At 51.9% G+C, this 14,782-nt stretch overlaps 1 protein-coding gene across 6 annotated transcripts in view; it reads right to left on the bottom strand.

The window, feature by feature from the left end:
* The window catches only part of HNRNPUL1 (heterogeneous nuclear ribonucleoprotein U like 1), a 106,582-nt gene that overhangs the window by 21,548 nt on the left and 70,252 nt on the right, over positions 1 to 14,782 (bottom strand). For all 6 annotated transcript variants that reach the window (XM_078661052.1, XM_078661055.1, XM_078661053.1 and 3 more), the window contains one exon: positions 11,764 to 13,010. In XM_078661052.1, coding sequence (XP_078517178.1) covers positions 11,764 to 13,010 — 1,247 coding nt within the window. The remainder of the gene's footprint in view (positions 1 to 11,763; positions 13,011 to 14,782) is intronic.

Raw genomic sequence — 14,782 nt, 5'->3', positions numbered from 1 at the left:
TGGTACCAGGAAGTATGTTGAGTATACTCCTGTGTTTCTTTCCTTGAAGGGTACCCTTTCTATGGCCTGCTTCTGCAGGAGTTCTTTTGCTTCTTCCTGAAGGCACTGCAGCTGCTTGCTTGCTAGCGGCTTTCTTCTTGGTTTTCTGTTTGTTGGCCTCGCCTCCAACTCTATGCAGTATCCGAATTGGATAATGTTGAGGATCCATTTGTCTGATGTGATTCCTCTCCACTCCTGGAGGTGGAATCTTAATCTTCCTCCCACTGGTGTCCTGTGGTCGTAGGTGTCTAGTTTGTCTTGACCCATCTGTACGTGCTGCCCCCTGGGATCTTTTTTGTGGGTGGGCACACGGATTTTTTTGAAGTCACTTGGAGGTGGGCTGCTGGCCCCCTCTTCTATTTTGTCCCCGTCCATTTCTCCCTCGAAAGGACTGGCCTCTTTGTTGGTACTGCCAGGGCTGTTTCTGATGGCCCTGCTGACCCTGCGAGTCTGCCTGGTGCGTTTGCTGGAAAGCCTGGTGTGATGTACCTGGCTGGTTTCCGCCTCTTCCGCCGGGCCTCCGTGACGGGGTGCCCCTCTTGTTCCCTCTGAACTGCAATGCTCCCATGGATCTTGCTGTTTCGTTATCCTTCTTAAGTTGGCTGAGTTGCTCATCAACTGTTTGTCCGAAAAGCGTACTGCCGTTGAATGGTGTGTTCAGGATGCTGTGTTGCACCTCCGGTTTGAAACCGGATATCCTGAGCCAGGCGTGTCTCCTTTCCGTGACGCCCATCATCATGAGCCTGCTGGCGGTGTCTGCCCCATCCAGGGCCGTCTTAAGGCAAGAATTTGCAGCATTCTTCCCCTCTTCAATTAGCTTTTCGGCTTTCTGCTTGGCATCCTGGGGCAAGTCCTTCACCAACTGCCCCAGTCCCTCCATGATTTGGTACATGTGTCTGTTTACCAGGGCGTTGGAATTAGCCATGCGCCAGTGGGTCGCGGCATTCCGTTCGATCCTTCTGCCCACCAGATCCATCCTTTTGCTCTCTTTATCCGGTGGCGGGCCCGAGGTAGTGGGTACGTTAGCCCTCCTCCTTGCTGTGGCCGTGATAATGGAGTCTGCGGAGACCGTGCCCTGAATGTAGGCCGGGTCCTTTGCGGCATGCTTGTACTTCTTCTCAGTTCTGGGAGTTACTGCCTTGCATGTTGCGGGCTCCCTGAAAGCTTCCTTCCCCTGAGCCAAGACGCTCTCGAGCATCGGGAGGAACTGGCTCCTCGTTTGTGTTGGGAGCAATGTTTCCAGAAGGAAGTCTGCTTTCTGCTTCTCTTCGTCGAGCTTGAGCTTGAAAGCTGCTGCGGCAGATTGTATCACCGCGTTGTAGGCCCCGATGTCGTCCGGCGGCGAGGGCCTCGAGGGGTAGGTGTCGACCACCTCCTCCGGGCTGTCGGTGTCGACATCGATGTAATCTACCTCCTGAAGGTCATAGGGCGCCGACTCTGTGTCTGTCCTGCCCTCATCTTCCTCCCCATAGCTGTAGCTCTCGTGGGGATTCTCGTACTCCTCCTGGTCGTCGAACACCTCGACGTCCTGGTCTTGCTCGGTGACTTCGGCGACCTCTTCTTCTTCCTCCTCGACCGCCTCCAGCACTGGTGGCTTGGTCTTGTGAGGGATCGTGAAGGCCTTCATCCTTGCGTCGAAATCTTTTTTCCGCTGCATGAAGTTCTCCATTTCTGCCTCGAGGCGCCTTCTTTTCTTTTCCATCTCGGCCGCGTGTTCCGCGTCGGATGGTTCCGCCGCTCTCTTCGACGGATGGCTCGTCGCCGTGCCTCTCGGAGTCGAAGTTTTCGACGTCGAACCGGATATCGGGTCTCTGGTCGTCGTCGACAGTTTCGGGTCTTTCTCCCTCGTCGATCGATCCTTTTCGGGGACGATTTTCGACGTCTTCTGCTGATCAGCAGCTCTCGGCGCCGGGGACTCCTTCTCTGAGGATCCGCTGGGCCTGGGAGTAGTCGCGGACGCCGCCTTTTTTGGCGTCGGCGCTTTCGGGGTCTTGCCCTCGATTTTTCGAGACTCAGAGTCTCTCGGGTTCTTGGGGGCCGAAGAGTCTCCTACCTTGTCAGAAGTCTTCGTGTAATCGGTCTCTACGACCGTGTAGCTGTCGTCTTCGGCGGCAGCGTTGTCTTCTTCCTCGGAGGACATCCCCAGCTCGTAGAGCGACGGGGTCGGGGCCTTCCCCTGCAGGGCGGCGTGTGCTACCCTCTGCCTCTCTCTCACACGAAGGGTCTTCGGGGTGAAGGCGGAACAGGCGTTGCAGTCTCCGCTTTCGTGGTCCACCGGTAGGCAAAGGTTGCATACCGGGTGCTGGTCCTTCTGCGCGTACTTGTGGTGGCAGTTACGGCAGAACTTGAACGGCGTGTTGTCCATCCTCGAGCGTCCAGGGCCTCTCTGGTCGCGTGTTCGTCGACGGTCGTCGAAGATCTGGATGGAAAACGCCTTATCTTTGCTTGTCTTTCGTCGGTGAAGTCCCCTGGAGTCTTCAGATGACTTCTCCTCGTCTTTTCTGTATTTTCTTTCTTCTTTCTCCAAAAATGTCTGGAGCCCAAACGGGAACGATCCAGACCCGACCGCGGAAAAAAAGAATCTGAAGATGGCGCCCAAGAGTGGGAGCTTCCGCAGGAAGCATGCCGACGTCACCGGAAATACACCCAAAGGGGGTGTGACGCCGACGCCCACCTGGGCAAAGAGAAAAAAAAAAAAAAAAACAAAGAAAAGACTACGAATCCGGACCCAACCACAAGACCGCGGAATAATGCACAGCATAGTGAATCCAGAAAGATTCACGCTGCAAAACGAATAGTTTTCTTACCTGTCGGTGTAGTTTTGCAGCTTGAAGATCTTTCTGGATTCACTATGCTGTGCATTATTCCGCGGTCTTGTGGTTGGGTCCGGATTCGTAGTCTTTTCTTTGGTTTTTTTTTTTTTTCTTTGCCCAGGTGGGCGTCGGCGTCACACCCCCTTTGGGTGTATTTCCGGTGACGTCGGCATGCTTCCTGCGGAAGCTCCCACTCTTGGGCGCCATCTTCGGGTTCTTTTTTTCCGTGTTTCTTTCGTTTCCGAAGTAATGGCAATGTTCATCTTAGTTTGTATTTACCGCTTTGTACTTTCAAAGTCTATTCTTTAGTTAACCACCTCTTCTCTCTCCAGCCTCATCTTTCTGGCGGAGGTGGGTGGGTTCGCTAGTGAATCCAGAAAGATCTTCAAGCTGCAAAACTACACCGACAGGTAAGAAAACTATTCGTTTTGCAGCGTGAATCTTTCTGGATTCACTATGCTGTGCATAGATTTTGTAGCGGTTTCTCATCTCTGTGGCGGCTGGGTGGAAGATGAGCGTTGGGTGTTGAATATGTGCTGTAGCACCTTCTGTCCCACTTGAGCTTCCTTGTTCATTTGTATGTCCACACAGTAGTGCTTCGTGAACGTGTGCACCGAAGCCCATGTTGCCGCCAGGCATATGTCCTCTATGGGTGTGTTAGCCAGGAAGGCGATTGTAGCGCCCTTCTTCCTGGTGGAGTGGGCACGCGTCCCCTCAGCCAGTTCCTGTCCTGCCCGTTTGTGGCAGAGTTGGATTGTTTGTGCGATCCATCGTGCAATGGTCCTTTTGGTTACTGCTTTGCCCATGAAGCTGTTTGCGAAGGACACAAAAAACTGTTTCGTTTTCCTGTGCCCCTTTGTCCTTTCAATGTAGCGCATGACTGCCCTTCTGGCGTCCAGGGTGTGCAGAGCTCTCTCTGCGCTGGTTGTGGGTTTTTGGAAAAAACTCGGTATCTGTATCGACTGGTTCATGTGAAAATTGGATACCACCTTCGGCATGAAGTGTGGGTCAGTCCTCATCACAACTCTATCGTTGTGTATTTGTATGTATGGTTCTTGTAGCGTCAGCGCTTGAAGCTCGCTTACTCTGCGTAAGGACGTTATCGCAACCAGGAAGGCTGTTTTCATAGTTAGCATCTTTAGGGAGGCCTTGTGAAGTGGTTCAAAGGGCTCTTTCATGAGTTCCGTTAGGACTGTGTTCAAGTTCCATGCAGGTGGCGGCACCCGCTTGGGTGGTGCGATCCTTTTCGCTCCTTCTAGGAATCTCTTCACCACCTGTGATGTGAAGAAGCTCCTGCACGTTTCTCCCCTTGTGTAGGCTACTATCGCTGCTAAGTGAACTCTTAACGAGGATGAGCTAAGGTTCTTCTCCAGTAAGTGCGTCAGGTACCTTAGCACTGTGGAGTCCCTCTTCATCTTATTGTGGAGTCTTTCCTGTCTGCACCATATTGTGAATCTTTTCCATTTCGCAACGTAGCACTTTCGAGTGCTGGGCCTTCGTGCCTCCCGAAGTACCCTCAGGGTGCTTTCTGGTAGTCTCAAATGTGCGAACTCTATGTCCTCAGGAGCCACGCTACTAGGCTCATGCTCTCTGGCTCTGGATGCAGTACCTCTCCGTTCTGCATGGACAGTAGATCTTTCCTCCTGCTGAATCTGTGGGGTGCACACTGTGTCATCTCCATGATCTGCGAGTACCAGGTCTGCCTCGCCCACTGCGGTGCGACCAGTATCAGTGTCATGTTGCTCGCTCTGCATTTGCTCAGTACTCTGTGCATCAGTGGTATCGGGGGAAAGGCGTAGGCAAATGTCCTTGACCAATCTATCCATAGGGCATTCCCCAGTGTCCCCTCCTCGGGCTGCCTGGATGCGAAGTTTTGGCATTTTGCATTCTGGCGTGTGGCAAACAGGTCCACCGATGGTGTCCCCCACCTGTCGAACAGGTATCTTGTCTCCTGAGCATTGAGCTCCCACTCGTGGGATGCCGATGTCTGCCTGCTGAGCCAATCGGCTTGTATGTTGTCCTTCCCTGGTAGGTGTATGGCTAGCAGGTCTATCTTGAGAGGGATGGCCCATCTCCATATCTCCTGCGCCAGCGTTGAAAGCGGTGCGGACTGTGTGCCCCCCTGCTTGTTGATGTAGAACATCGCAGTGGTGTTGTCTGTTTGTATCAATACCTTGTGCTTGTACAGTCTTGTTTGAAAGGCCTTCAGTGCAAGGAAGATTGTCTTCAATTCTAAGTAATTGATGTGCTTTGTGGCATCCGTCGGTGTCCACAGTCCCCTCACCTTGAGCTCCTCCATGTGAGCGCCCCATCCCTTCAGGGATGCGTCTGTGGTGATGGTCACTGTTGGCGTTGGGGGCGTTAGAGGCTTTCCCCTTGCTATGTTCTCCATGGTCCACCATGTCATCTCCTTCTGCACTGCGTGCGTTACAACCACTAGATCCTCCCAACTGCCTGTAGCTTGTGACCATTGCTCCTGTAGCCATTCTTGAATGGGTCTCATGTGGAGTCGTACATTCGGTACCAGGTGGATGCATGATGCCATCATCCCCATGATCTTGCTCGCCGTCCTCACTGTCCGAGCTTGTCCCTTCCGGTAGAGGCGAGTTTCCTTCACCAGCGCCCTCGCCCTCTTCTCGCTGGGGAACACCTTGCCCTGTAAGGTGTTGATCTGTGCTCCCAGGAAGATCTTCACTTGTTCCGGCTCCATTGATGATTTCTTCCAATGGATGGAGAACCCCAGGTTTATGAGCATGCTGGTCACTGTATGTGCGTGCAGCTTGCATTTCTGGTATGAGTTTGCTTTCACCAGCCAGTCGTCCAGGTAAGGGTATACATGTATCCCCTGCCTTCTTAGGTGCGCCGCGACTGCTGCGAGGCACTTTGTGAAAACTCTTGGTGCCGATTTTAGACCGAAGGCCAGTGTCGTGAACTGGTAGTGGCTTTCTCCGACGGTGAACCTGAGCATGTGCTTGTGCTTCCTGTTCATTGGGATGTGCAGGTATGCGTCTTTGAGGTCTATAGTGACCATGAAGTCCCCGGTCTGCAACTGTGGGAGCACCTCTTGCAGGGAGGTCATTTTGAATTTTTGCGTTCTTATGAATCGGTTCACGAACCGTAAATCGAGAATGGGCCTCATTGTCTCGTCTACTTTTGGTACCAGGAAGTATGTTGAGTATACTCCTGTGTTTCTTTCCTTGAAGGGTACCCTTTCTATGGCCTGCTTCCGCAGGAGTTCTTTTGCTTCTTCCTGAAGGCACTGCAGCTGCTTGCTTGCTAGCGGCTTTCTTCTTGGTTTTCTGCTTGTTGGCCTCGCCTCCAACTCTATGCAGTATCCGAATTGGATAATGTTGAGGATCCATTTGTCTGATGTGATTCCTCTCCACTCCTGGAGGTGGAATCTTAATCTCCCTCCCACTGGTGTCCTGTGGTCGTGGGTGTCTAGTTTGTCTTGACCCATCTGTACGTGCTGCCCCCTGGGATCTTTTTTGTGGGTGGGCACACGGATTTTTTCGAAGTCACTTGGAGGTGGGCTGCTGGCCCCCTCTTCTATTTTGTCCTCGTCCATTTCTCCCTCGAAAGGACTGGCCTCTTTGCTGGTACTGCCAGGGCTGTTTCTGATGGCCCTGCTGACCCTGCGAGTCTGCCTGGTGCGTTTGCTGGAAAGCCTGGTGTGAAGTACCTGGCTGGTTTCCGCCTCTTCCGCCGGGCCTCCGTGACGGGGTGCCCCTCTTGTTCCCTCTGAACTGCAATGCTCCCATGGATCTTGCTGTTTCGTTATCCTTCTTAAGTTGGCTGAGTTGCTCATCAACTGTTTGTCCGAAAAGCGTACTGCCGTTGAACGGGGTGTTCAGGATGCTGTGTTGCACCTCCGGTTTGAAACCGGATATCCTGAGCCAGGCGTGTCTCCTTTCCGTGACGCCCATCATCATGAGCCTGCTGGCCGTGTCTGCCCCATCCAGAGCCGTCTTTAGGCAAGAATTTGCAGCATTCTTCCCCTCTTCAATTAGCTTTTCGGCTTTCTGCTTGGCATCCTGGGGCAAGTCCTTCACCAACTGTCCCAGTCCCTCCATGATTTGGTACATGTGTCTGTTCACCAGGGCGTTGGAATTAGCCATGCGCCAGTGGGTCGCGGCATTCCGTTCGATCCTTCTGCCCACCAGATCCATCCTTTTGCTCTCCTTATCCGGTGGCGGGCCCGAGGTAGTGGGTACGTTAGCCCTCCTCCTTGCTGTGGCCGTGATAATGGAGTCTGCGGAGACCGTGCCCTGAATGTAGGCCGGGTCCTTTGCGGCATGCTTGTACTTCTTCTCAGTTCTGGGAGTCACTGCCTTGCATGTTGCGGGCTCCCTGAAAGCTTCCTTCCCCTGAGCCAAGACGCTCTCGAGCATCGGGAGGAACTGGCTCCTCGTTTGTGTTGGGAGCAATGTTTCCAGAAGAAAGTCTGCTTTCTGCTTCTCTTCGTCGAGCTTGAGCTTGAAAGCTGCTGCGGCAGATTGTATCACCGCGTTGTAGGCCCCGATGTCGTCCGGCGGCGAGGGCCTCGAGGGGTAGGTGTCGACCACCTCCTCCGGGCTGTCGGTCTCGACATCGATGTAATCCACATCCTGAAGGTCATAGGGCGCCGACTCTGTGTCTGTCCTGCCCTCATCTTCCTCCCCATAGCTGTAGCTCTCGTGGGGATTCTCGTACTCCTCCTGGTCGTCGAACACCTCGACGTCCCGGTTTTGCTCGGTGACTTCTGCGACCTCCTCTTCTTCCTCCTCGACCGCCTCCAGCACTGGTGGCTTGGTCTTGAGAGGGATCGTGAAGGCCTTCATCCTTGCGTCGAAATCTTTTTTCCGCTGCATGAAGTTCTCCATTTCTGCCTCGAGGCGCCTTCTTTTCTTTTCCATCTCGGCCGCGTGTTCCGCGTCGGATGGTTCCGCCGGTCTCTTCGACGGATGGCTCGTCGCCGTGCCTCTCGGAGTCGAAGTTTTCGACGTCGAACCGGATATCGGGTCTCTGGTCGTCGTCGACAGTTTCGGGTCTTTCTCCCTCGTCGATCGATCCTTTTCGGGGACGATTTTCGACGTCTTCTGCTGATCAGCAGCTCTCGGCGCCGGGGACTCCTTCTCTGAGGATCCGCTGGGCCTGGGAGTAGTCGCGGACGCCGCCTTTTTTGGCGTCGGCGCTTTCGGGGTCTTGCCCTCGATTTTTCGAGACTCAGAGTCTCTCGGGTTCTTGGGGGCCGAAGAGTCTCCTACCTTGTCAGAAGTCTTCGTGTAATCGGTCTCTACGACCGTGTAGCAGTCGTCTTCGGCGGCAGCGTTGTCTTCTTCCTCGGAGGACATCCCCAGCTCGTAGAGCGACGGGGTCGGGGCCTTCCCCTGCAGGGTGGCGTGTGCTACCCTCTGCCTCTCTCTCACACGAAGGGTCTTCGGGGTGAAGGCGGAACAGGCGTTGCAGTCTCCGCTTTCGTGGTCCACCGGTAGGCAAAGGTTGCATACCGGGTGCTGGTCTTTCTGCGCGTACTTGTGGTGGCAGTTCCGGCAGAACTTGAACGGCGTGTTGTCCATCCTCGAGCGTCCAGGGCCTCTCTGGTCGCGTGTTCGTCGACGGTCGTCGAAGATCTGGATGGAAAACGCCTTATCTTTGCTTGTCTTTCGTCGGTGAAGTCCCCTGGAGTCTTCAGATGACTTCTCCTCGTCTTTCCTGTATTTTCTTTCTTCTTTCTCCAAAAATGTCTGGAGCCCAAACGGGAACGATCCAGACCCGACCGCGGAAAAAAAGAATCTGAAGATGGCGCCCAAGAGTGGGAGCTTCCGCAGGAAGCATGCCGACGTCACCGGAAATACACCCAAAGGGGGTGTGACGCCGACGCCCACCTGGGCAAAGAAAAAAAAAAAAAAAAAAAAAACAAAGAAAAGACTACGAATCCGGACCCAACCACAAGACCGCGGAATAATGCACAGCATAGTGAATCCAGAAAGATTCACGCTGCAAAATCTTTAGTCACAGACAGCAGAACAACATTTGACCACCAAGGGGTGAGCAGTGCAGTAAAGGCATATTTCAGAGAGACCTCGCGTGGCACCTGACATGACCGTCTGCTGTTGGGATGCCCACTGCCCTGTCCCTTGCCAACAACAAACTGCAAAGGCTACACAGAATAAGAGCTTGATATGTCTGAATTTGAAAGCTTGACAGCACACAATTCACCCAAGGGCTTGTGGAAAGTGAGAATCCTACTGCTGATCCTGGCTGCATCTATTTTTACTTGCCCGTCAAGTAACGGTAACCTATACACATGTGCCTTTCAACGCTTTATTGCTTTTATTGTATTGCCTGTATTTTCATTGTTGTGTCTGTGACTGCTGTGGTCTGTCTTCCCCCACTGCCTGTATGTGGTCCGTGCCCTTTTTTCTTCCCTCTGTTCCCCTCGCTGCCCCGTGTCTCTGCCCGGTTTTCCCTTCTGTTCCCCTCGGTGCCACTGTGCCTCTCTGCCCGTTCTGCCTTCTGTTCTTAGCTGCCCCTATATTTCAGTATTTTGCCTGTGTGCCACTCGTTTTTAGTGCCCGTCTGCCCTCTGTTCCACTCGTTTTTGTGCTTTTCTGCCCTCTGTTCCACTCGTTTTCCCCTCGTTTTTGGTGTCTTTCTGCCCTCTATTCCACTCGTTTTTCCCTCGATTTGTGCCCTCTGCCGTCTTTTCCACTGGTTTTTTGTGCCTTTCTGCCCCACTCGTTTTTTGTGCCTTTCTGCCCTGTCCCACTCGTTTTTTGTGCCCTTCTGCCCTCTGTTCCACTCGTTTTCTGTGCCCTTCGGCCCTCTGTTCCACTCGTTTTCTGTGCCCTTCGGCCCTCTGTTCCACTTGTTTTTTGTGCCCTTCTGCCCTCTGTTCCACTCGTGTTTTTGTGCCCTTCTGTGCCACTCATTTTTTCCTTGTTTTTAGGCCCTTTTGCCTTCTGTTCCACTCGTTACCCGAGCCGCTGTGCCCCCTGCGACCCCGCCCGCCAATTCGCTGCCCCCGCCTCCAGATTGTATTGTTGTGGTCTCGCTGCCCCTGCGCCAACATTCACAGCTCTTGTGTGCTGTGAAGACGCATGGACGTTTCATTTTTCACTACGACGACAGGCTAGAGTCCTGCGGACCCCCTGGGAATGTATCACAGACCCCTGGGGGTCCGCGGACCACAGTTTGGGAAACGCTGGTCTGGAGCAGAATCGGAGAAGCATTGGTTATTTATTGATTGGGCCGCCACGGGCACTCCGCTATGCCAGATCCCATTCTTGCCCCGGGCTAACCGCCCATCAAGCGAATACGTATTCCCGATAGCCAGATCGGTTTTGAAGGTGTGGGGGACAGGCGGTACCGTAGGGGCCTTTTATCATTGCCCTCCCCGCTAAACCCAGTGGTCGGAAACACTTTATTCGGGGACTTAACCGGGCTGGTTTCAGGCTTGGCAGAGGGCTAGCTGCAGCTCTAACAGACATTTTTTGATTAGGAGGGACCCCCTAGCCTGTTGACAGACTATAAGAGGATTATGAACTCCCAGAGATCAAGAGGCTCTACTATCTAAAAATCAGGCACTGGCTCATGCAACCCTCAGTATAGGGAGCAGCACGGAGGCACTTGACGAAATATGAAAAATGACTTCTCACCAGGCGGCTCAATTTTGGGAGGTGATTCTGACTGATGTTGAGATTTACATGCTCAAATTCCTTGATTTGTGGCCTAAACTACTCTGGGGCTTCCAAATCCATTCAAAATCCGCAGAGGCCAGAACATGGGCCTCGCTCTCGGGGATGCACTTTTAGCACATTGGAGAAACGAGAGATTGCCGACTCACTGGAATCGCTCCATCGCATCTGGCATGTACTTGGAAAGCTGAAACTGGCCATGACCATTCAAGGGGACTTAGAGAATTTTGGCGACCATTTATAGCACTTCTCTCCGTCAACAATTCATAGAATTGACTTGTCCCCATTATGTGAGACTGCTCCGGTTGGCAGAGCCGGTTTCTGCACCCCAAGGGAGAACCCACTCATGTACTGCTGCCTTTTCTTTGCTTGTTTCCCTTCGGTTGATTGAAGTGAGAACAACTGAGGGAGGGGTGGATGTTGGGGTTGTTAATCTGTTGCATCTCTTAACACGACAATATAGAGAGCACATTAATGCTCTCATTTGCAGGCTAATGTATGCTTAGGTTTTGCAAGAATAAAAACAAGCTTGAACCTAAAATACACAACTTTAGTATGAGTGCTGTACAAAACTTTCTATATTGTTCATGTATGTATTTCAAGTCAAACACAAGGAGGTGGCGAAGTGAGCTTAAGAACGGTGATGGATTCAACCCAGATCGGTGACTGGGGGGTGCGTGTTTGAAAAGTTTCAGCACTCTGTCCATCATCTCGTGTTTTCTTTGTTCGCACTAAGTTGGCAGGGTATGCCCAGACGTGGGTCCCTAGCTCACTTTCCCACTGGATTCAAGCTAGCCTGGCTGATGAAGGGTGTCCCCGCCCCCCCCGTAACCTGCTTCTTTCTGGTCCAGGGAAGACATGGCTTGGCAGTTCGGGCTAGACTGTTCCCATGAGGCACAGGGTCAAGAGTGATTTGCATATAGCTGTGTCTTAACTGGGGGGGGGGGGGGGGGGGTCGGTCGGGGGGAGTGAGCTAAAGAACAATGATAGATTCAACCCAGATGTGAGCCAAGGGGGGGTTAAAAGTTTCAGCACTCCGTCCATCATCTCCGTTGCTAAGTATTTCAACAGCATACGATCCAGCGTCTGAAAATCAAAGATTCTATCATGGGAAGAGTTCTGCTGGAAAATGTTTCTTACTAGTCTAGCAGGTTTGCATTCACTGGTATTCAACAGTATGGTTTACACTTCTAAATCAAAATAAAAAAAGCTATAAAAAGCATATTACTTACTTGTCCTTGGTTGTAGCTGGATGCAGCACCAGGAGTGGAAGTGTTCGATGTGCTACTACTTTTGTATCCACTCGGACCACGAACTGGACTGTAACTCTGTGAAGGTTGTCCACGCACAGGACTGTAGCTCTGTTGAGACTGGCTATTCCGGTCATAACTACCTCCACGGCTGCCAGAGTCATATCCCCCGTCCCGGTTGCCAGAGTCAAACCCACCTCCTCGGCTACCAGAGTCATAACCGCCACCCCGGCTTCCAGAGTCATAGCCACCACCCCTGGTCCCAGAGTCGTAGCCGCTACCCCTGGTCCCAGAGTCATATCCGCCACCCCTGGTCCCAGAGTCATAGCCGCCACCCCGGCTCCCAGAGTCATAGCCGCCACCCCGGCTCCCAGAGTCATAGCCGCCACCCCGGCTCCCAGAGTCATAGCCGCCACCCCGGCTCCCAGAGTCATAGCCACTACTTCGGCCCGAGTCATAGCCACCACCTCGGCCAACAGAGTCAAATCCTCTATTGCCAGATTCATATCCACTACCTCTGGTGCTAGAACCGTAACCGCCATCCCGGCCGCCAGAGTCATAGCCCCCGTCCCGGCTGCCAGCATCATAACCACCACCACCCCGGCTGCCAGCGTCATAACCGGCACCACCACGGCTGCCAGAATCATAGCCACCGCCACCACCACGGCTGCCAGAATCATAGCCACTGCCACCACGGCTGCCAGAATCATAGCCGCCACCACCACGGCTGCCAGAGTCATAGCCGCCACCGCCACCACCACCACCACCACCACGGCTGCCAGAGTCATAGCCGCCGCCACCACCACCACGGCTGCCAGAGTCATAGCCGCCACCACCACGGCTGCCAGAGTCATAGCCACCACCCCGTCCGCCAGAGTCGTAGCTGCCACTCCGGCTCCCAGAGTCGTAGCCGCCACCCCGGCTGCCAGATTCGTAACCTCCTGCTCGGCCCCCAGAATCATAGCCACCTCCCCGGCCAGCAGAACTGAAACCGCCACCCCGGCCACTGGAGTCAAAGCCGCCCCGGCCAGCTGAATCAAAGCCACTCCGGGCACCAGAATCAAAGCTACCACGGCTGCCAGAATCAAAGCCACCACGACCGCCAGACTCAAAGCCACCACGGCCGCCAGACTCAAAGCCACCACGGCCGCCAGACTCATCCCGACTGTCATTCCCCCATCGGCTTGGCTGGGTATTGTAGTTGCCTGGCCCTCCACCACGGTTGAAGCCTAAAAGAAAAGGAAAAAAAACCCTGAATAATGCACATCAGAGAAAAACATGTTATTTAGCAAGCAACAGCAAACGGCTCCTTCAAGGTACAGGCTCTATTAAGAAAGAAAATCCTAAGAGCAATTGTTAAGAAGCAGACATACTACACTGATCACACTGTTCACTGAATTATTCTGACAAAATGCTTAACATTTTGCTTACTCTAGAGCTGGGCTCAAAAACCGACCATGCTTCAACTGAGACACTGGCAAAGATCTTGGAATTGTTTGTACTTTCTCTTTGCACCAGAGACTCACTCCAGTCCAATCTAAGAACAAATTATTCTAACTATTTCAAATTCTTTTTCTCATTTGAAGATACAAACCATTTGCTAAAAATTAAGTGATGCAAACCCGTTTCATTCTTGCAAAACACCTCCTTAATCATTAGCAAAGAGTAATTTAATGTTTTAGCTATAACTGCATATTGTTACCCAAGTTGGATGCAGACGTTTTTTAATAGACTGCAGCTGCACTCACCAATAGTCTGCACCAGTATGCCACATGTAGCTTCATTCATATCTAAGGTATGAATCAGTGTCTCAGTGTTTTTTGTAACTACTCTGGTGGACTTTCTTATGGAGATTTGCAACATTGTAGGGTTTTCTCATTCCACAAGAGGTGCGTTATCCACGTACCATAGTGAGGGTCATTGTCCCAGGAATGACAGGGCTGGCGCTTTAGCTACTTTGAAGTAGCACAACAACAAATAGTTTAATCCAGCTACACACTAACAGCAGTTCAAGCACCCTCCAACAAACAACTGTGAATGCATTGGTAGCAGCTTTACAAGCTTGTATACTGTTTTTCCCCCCATTTGTTCCATCATGGAGGCCACCAGAGGTAGTGCATTGCGTATTTCATACGGGGTGGGGATTAGTTGGAGAAAATTGCAGTGCAGACTTATAGCTTGATCCTACAGCCACCTACAGAATGTGTCCATCACAAATGGTCTGACGGGGTGGGGGTCAGCATTACCATAGCATTGAATTATGGAGCAGCAGCTGTATGCCTAAGACGTCAACACCTTCATATAGACATTATTCGTCTTAGAACCTCTGTAGTAAATAAATATGTTTAAGAAATGTAGATAGCTACATACGAGTACTTCGTTACTTCCATGTATTTGTAATTCATAAACCCCATGGTCAATGACAATTTATGAAGTCTAGAGGAAAGCGTTCTTGTTCTGAAGGTGGTTATGATACCAATTCACCAAAGCCACATTGATATTTCCTTAATAGACTGCTCACTGCCAGTACGCCCAATACTGGAATAAGAATACATTGGTTAACACTTACTTCGAACATTCTTGTTGTAGCAGAACAGAAGGTCTTGCATGTCTCATGTATATTTAAATAAATGTAATCAATATATGATTTCTTTTTAAATAATGTAGAGTATGGAAAATGAGAACGTAATAAATTTACTGTAACCATATTGGTTATAAAAGGTTTGTCAGCCTGCCAGTAACCATCCTCTATTTCAATTCTCTGTTTTTCATATTGTGGCGAGTCGTTGTCCCTATGTGCCGTTATCTTTGTCCCTGCATTATACCCTCTCGAGCTTAGTCCATATATGCTCCCTACTTCACTTGCCTTATCAATACCCACTCACTCCATAACCAGTGTCCTTCTCTGGGCCAACCATTAGGCTGTGTCTGATTGAGGCATAGTTTGTGTGGCAGGCTCTGCCCATGAAACTTCATAAGGAAGCCCTTGTTCTTTTCAGAA

The sequence above is a fragment of the Lissotriton helveticus genome, chromosome 9 (genome assembly GCF_964261635.1).
Source record: "Lissotriton helveticus chromosome 9, aLisHel1.1, whole genome shotgun sequence".
Classification (NCBI taxonomy): domain Eukaryota; kingdom Metazoa; phylum Chordata; class Amphibia; order Caudata; family Salamandridae; genus Lissotriton; species Lissotriton helveticus.
The sequence above is the reverse complement of the archived record's forward strand: the minus strand, read 5'-3'. Positions and strand labels throughout refer to the sequence as shown.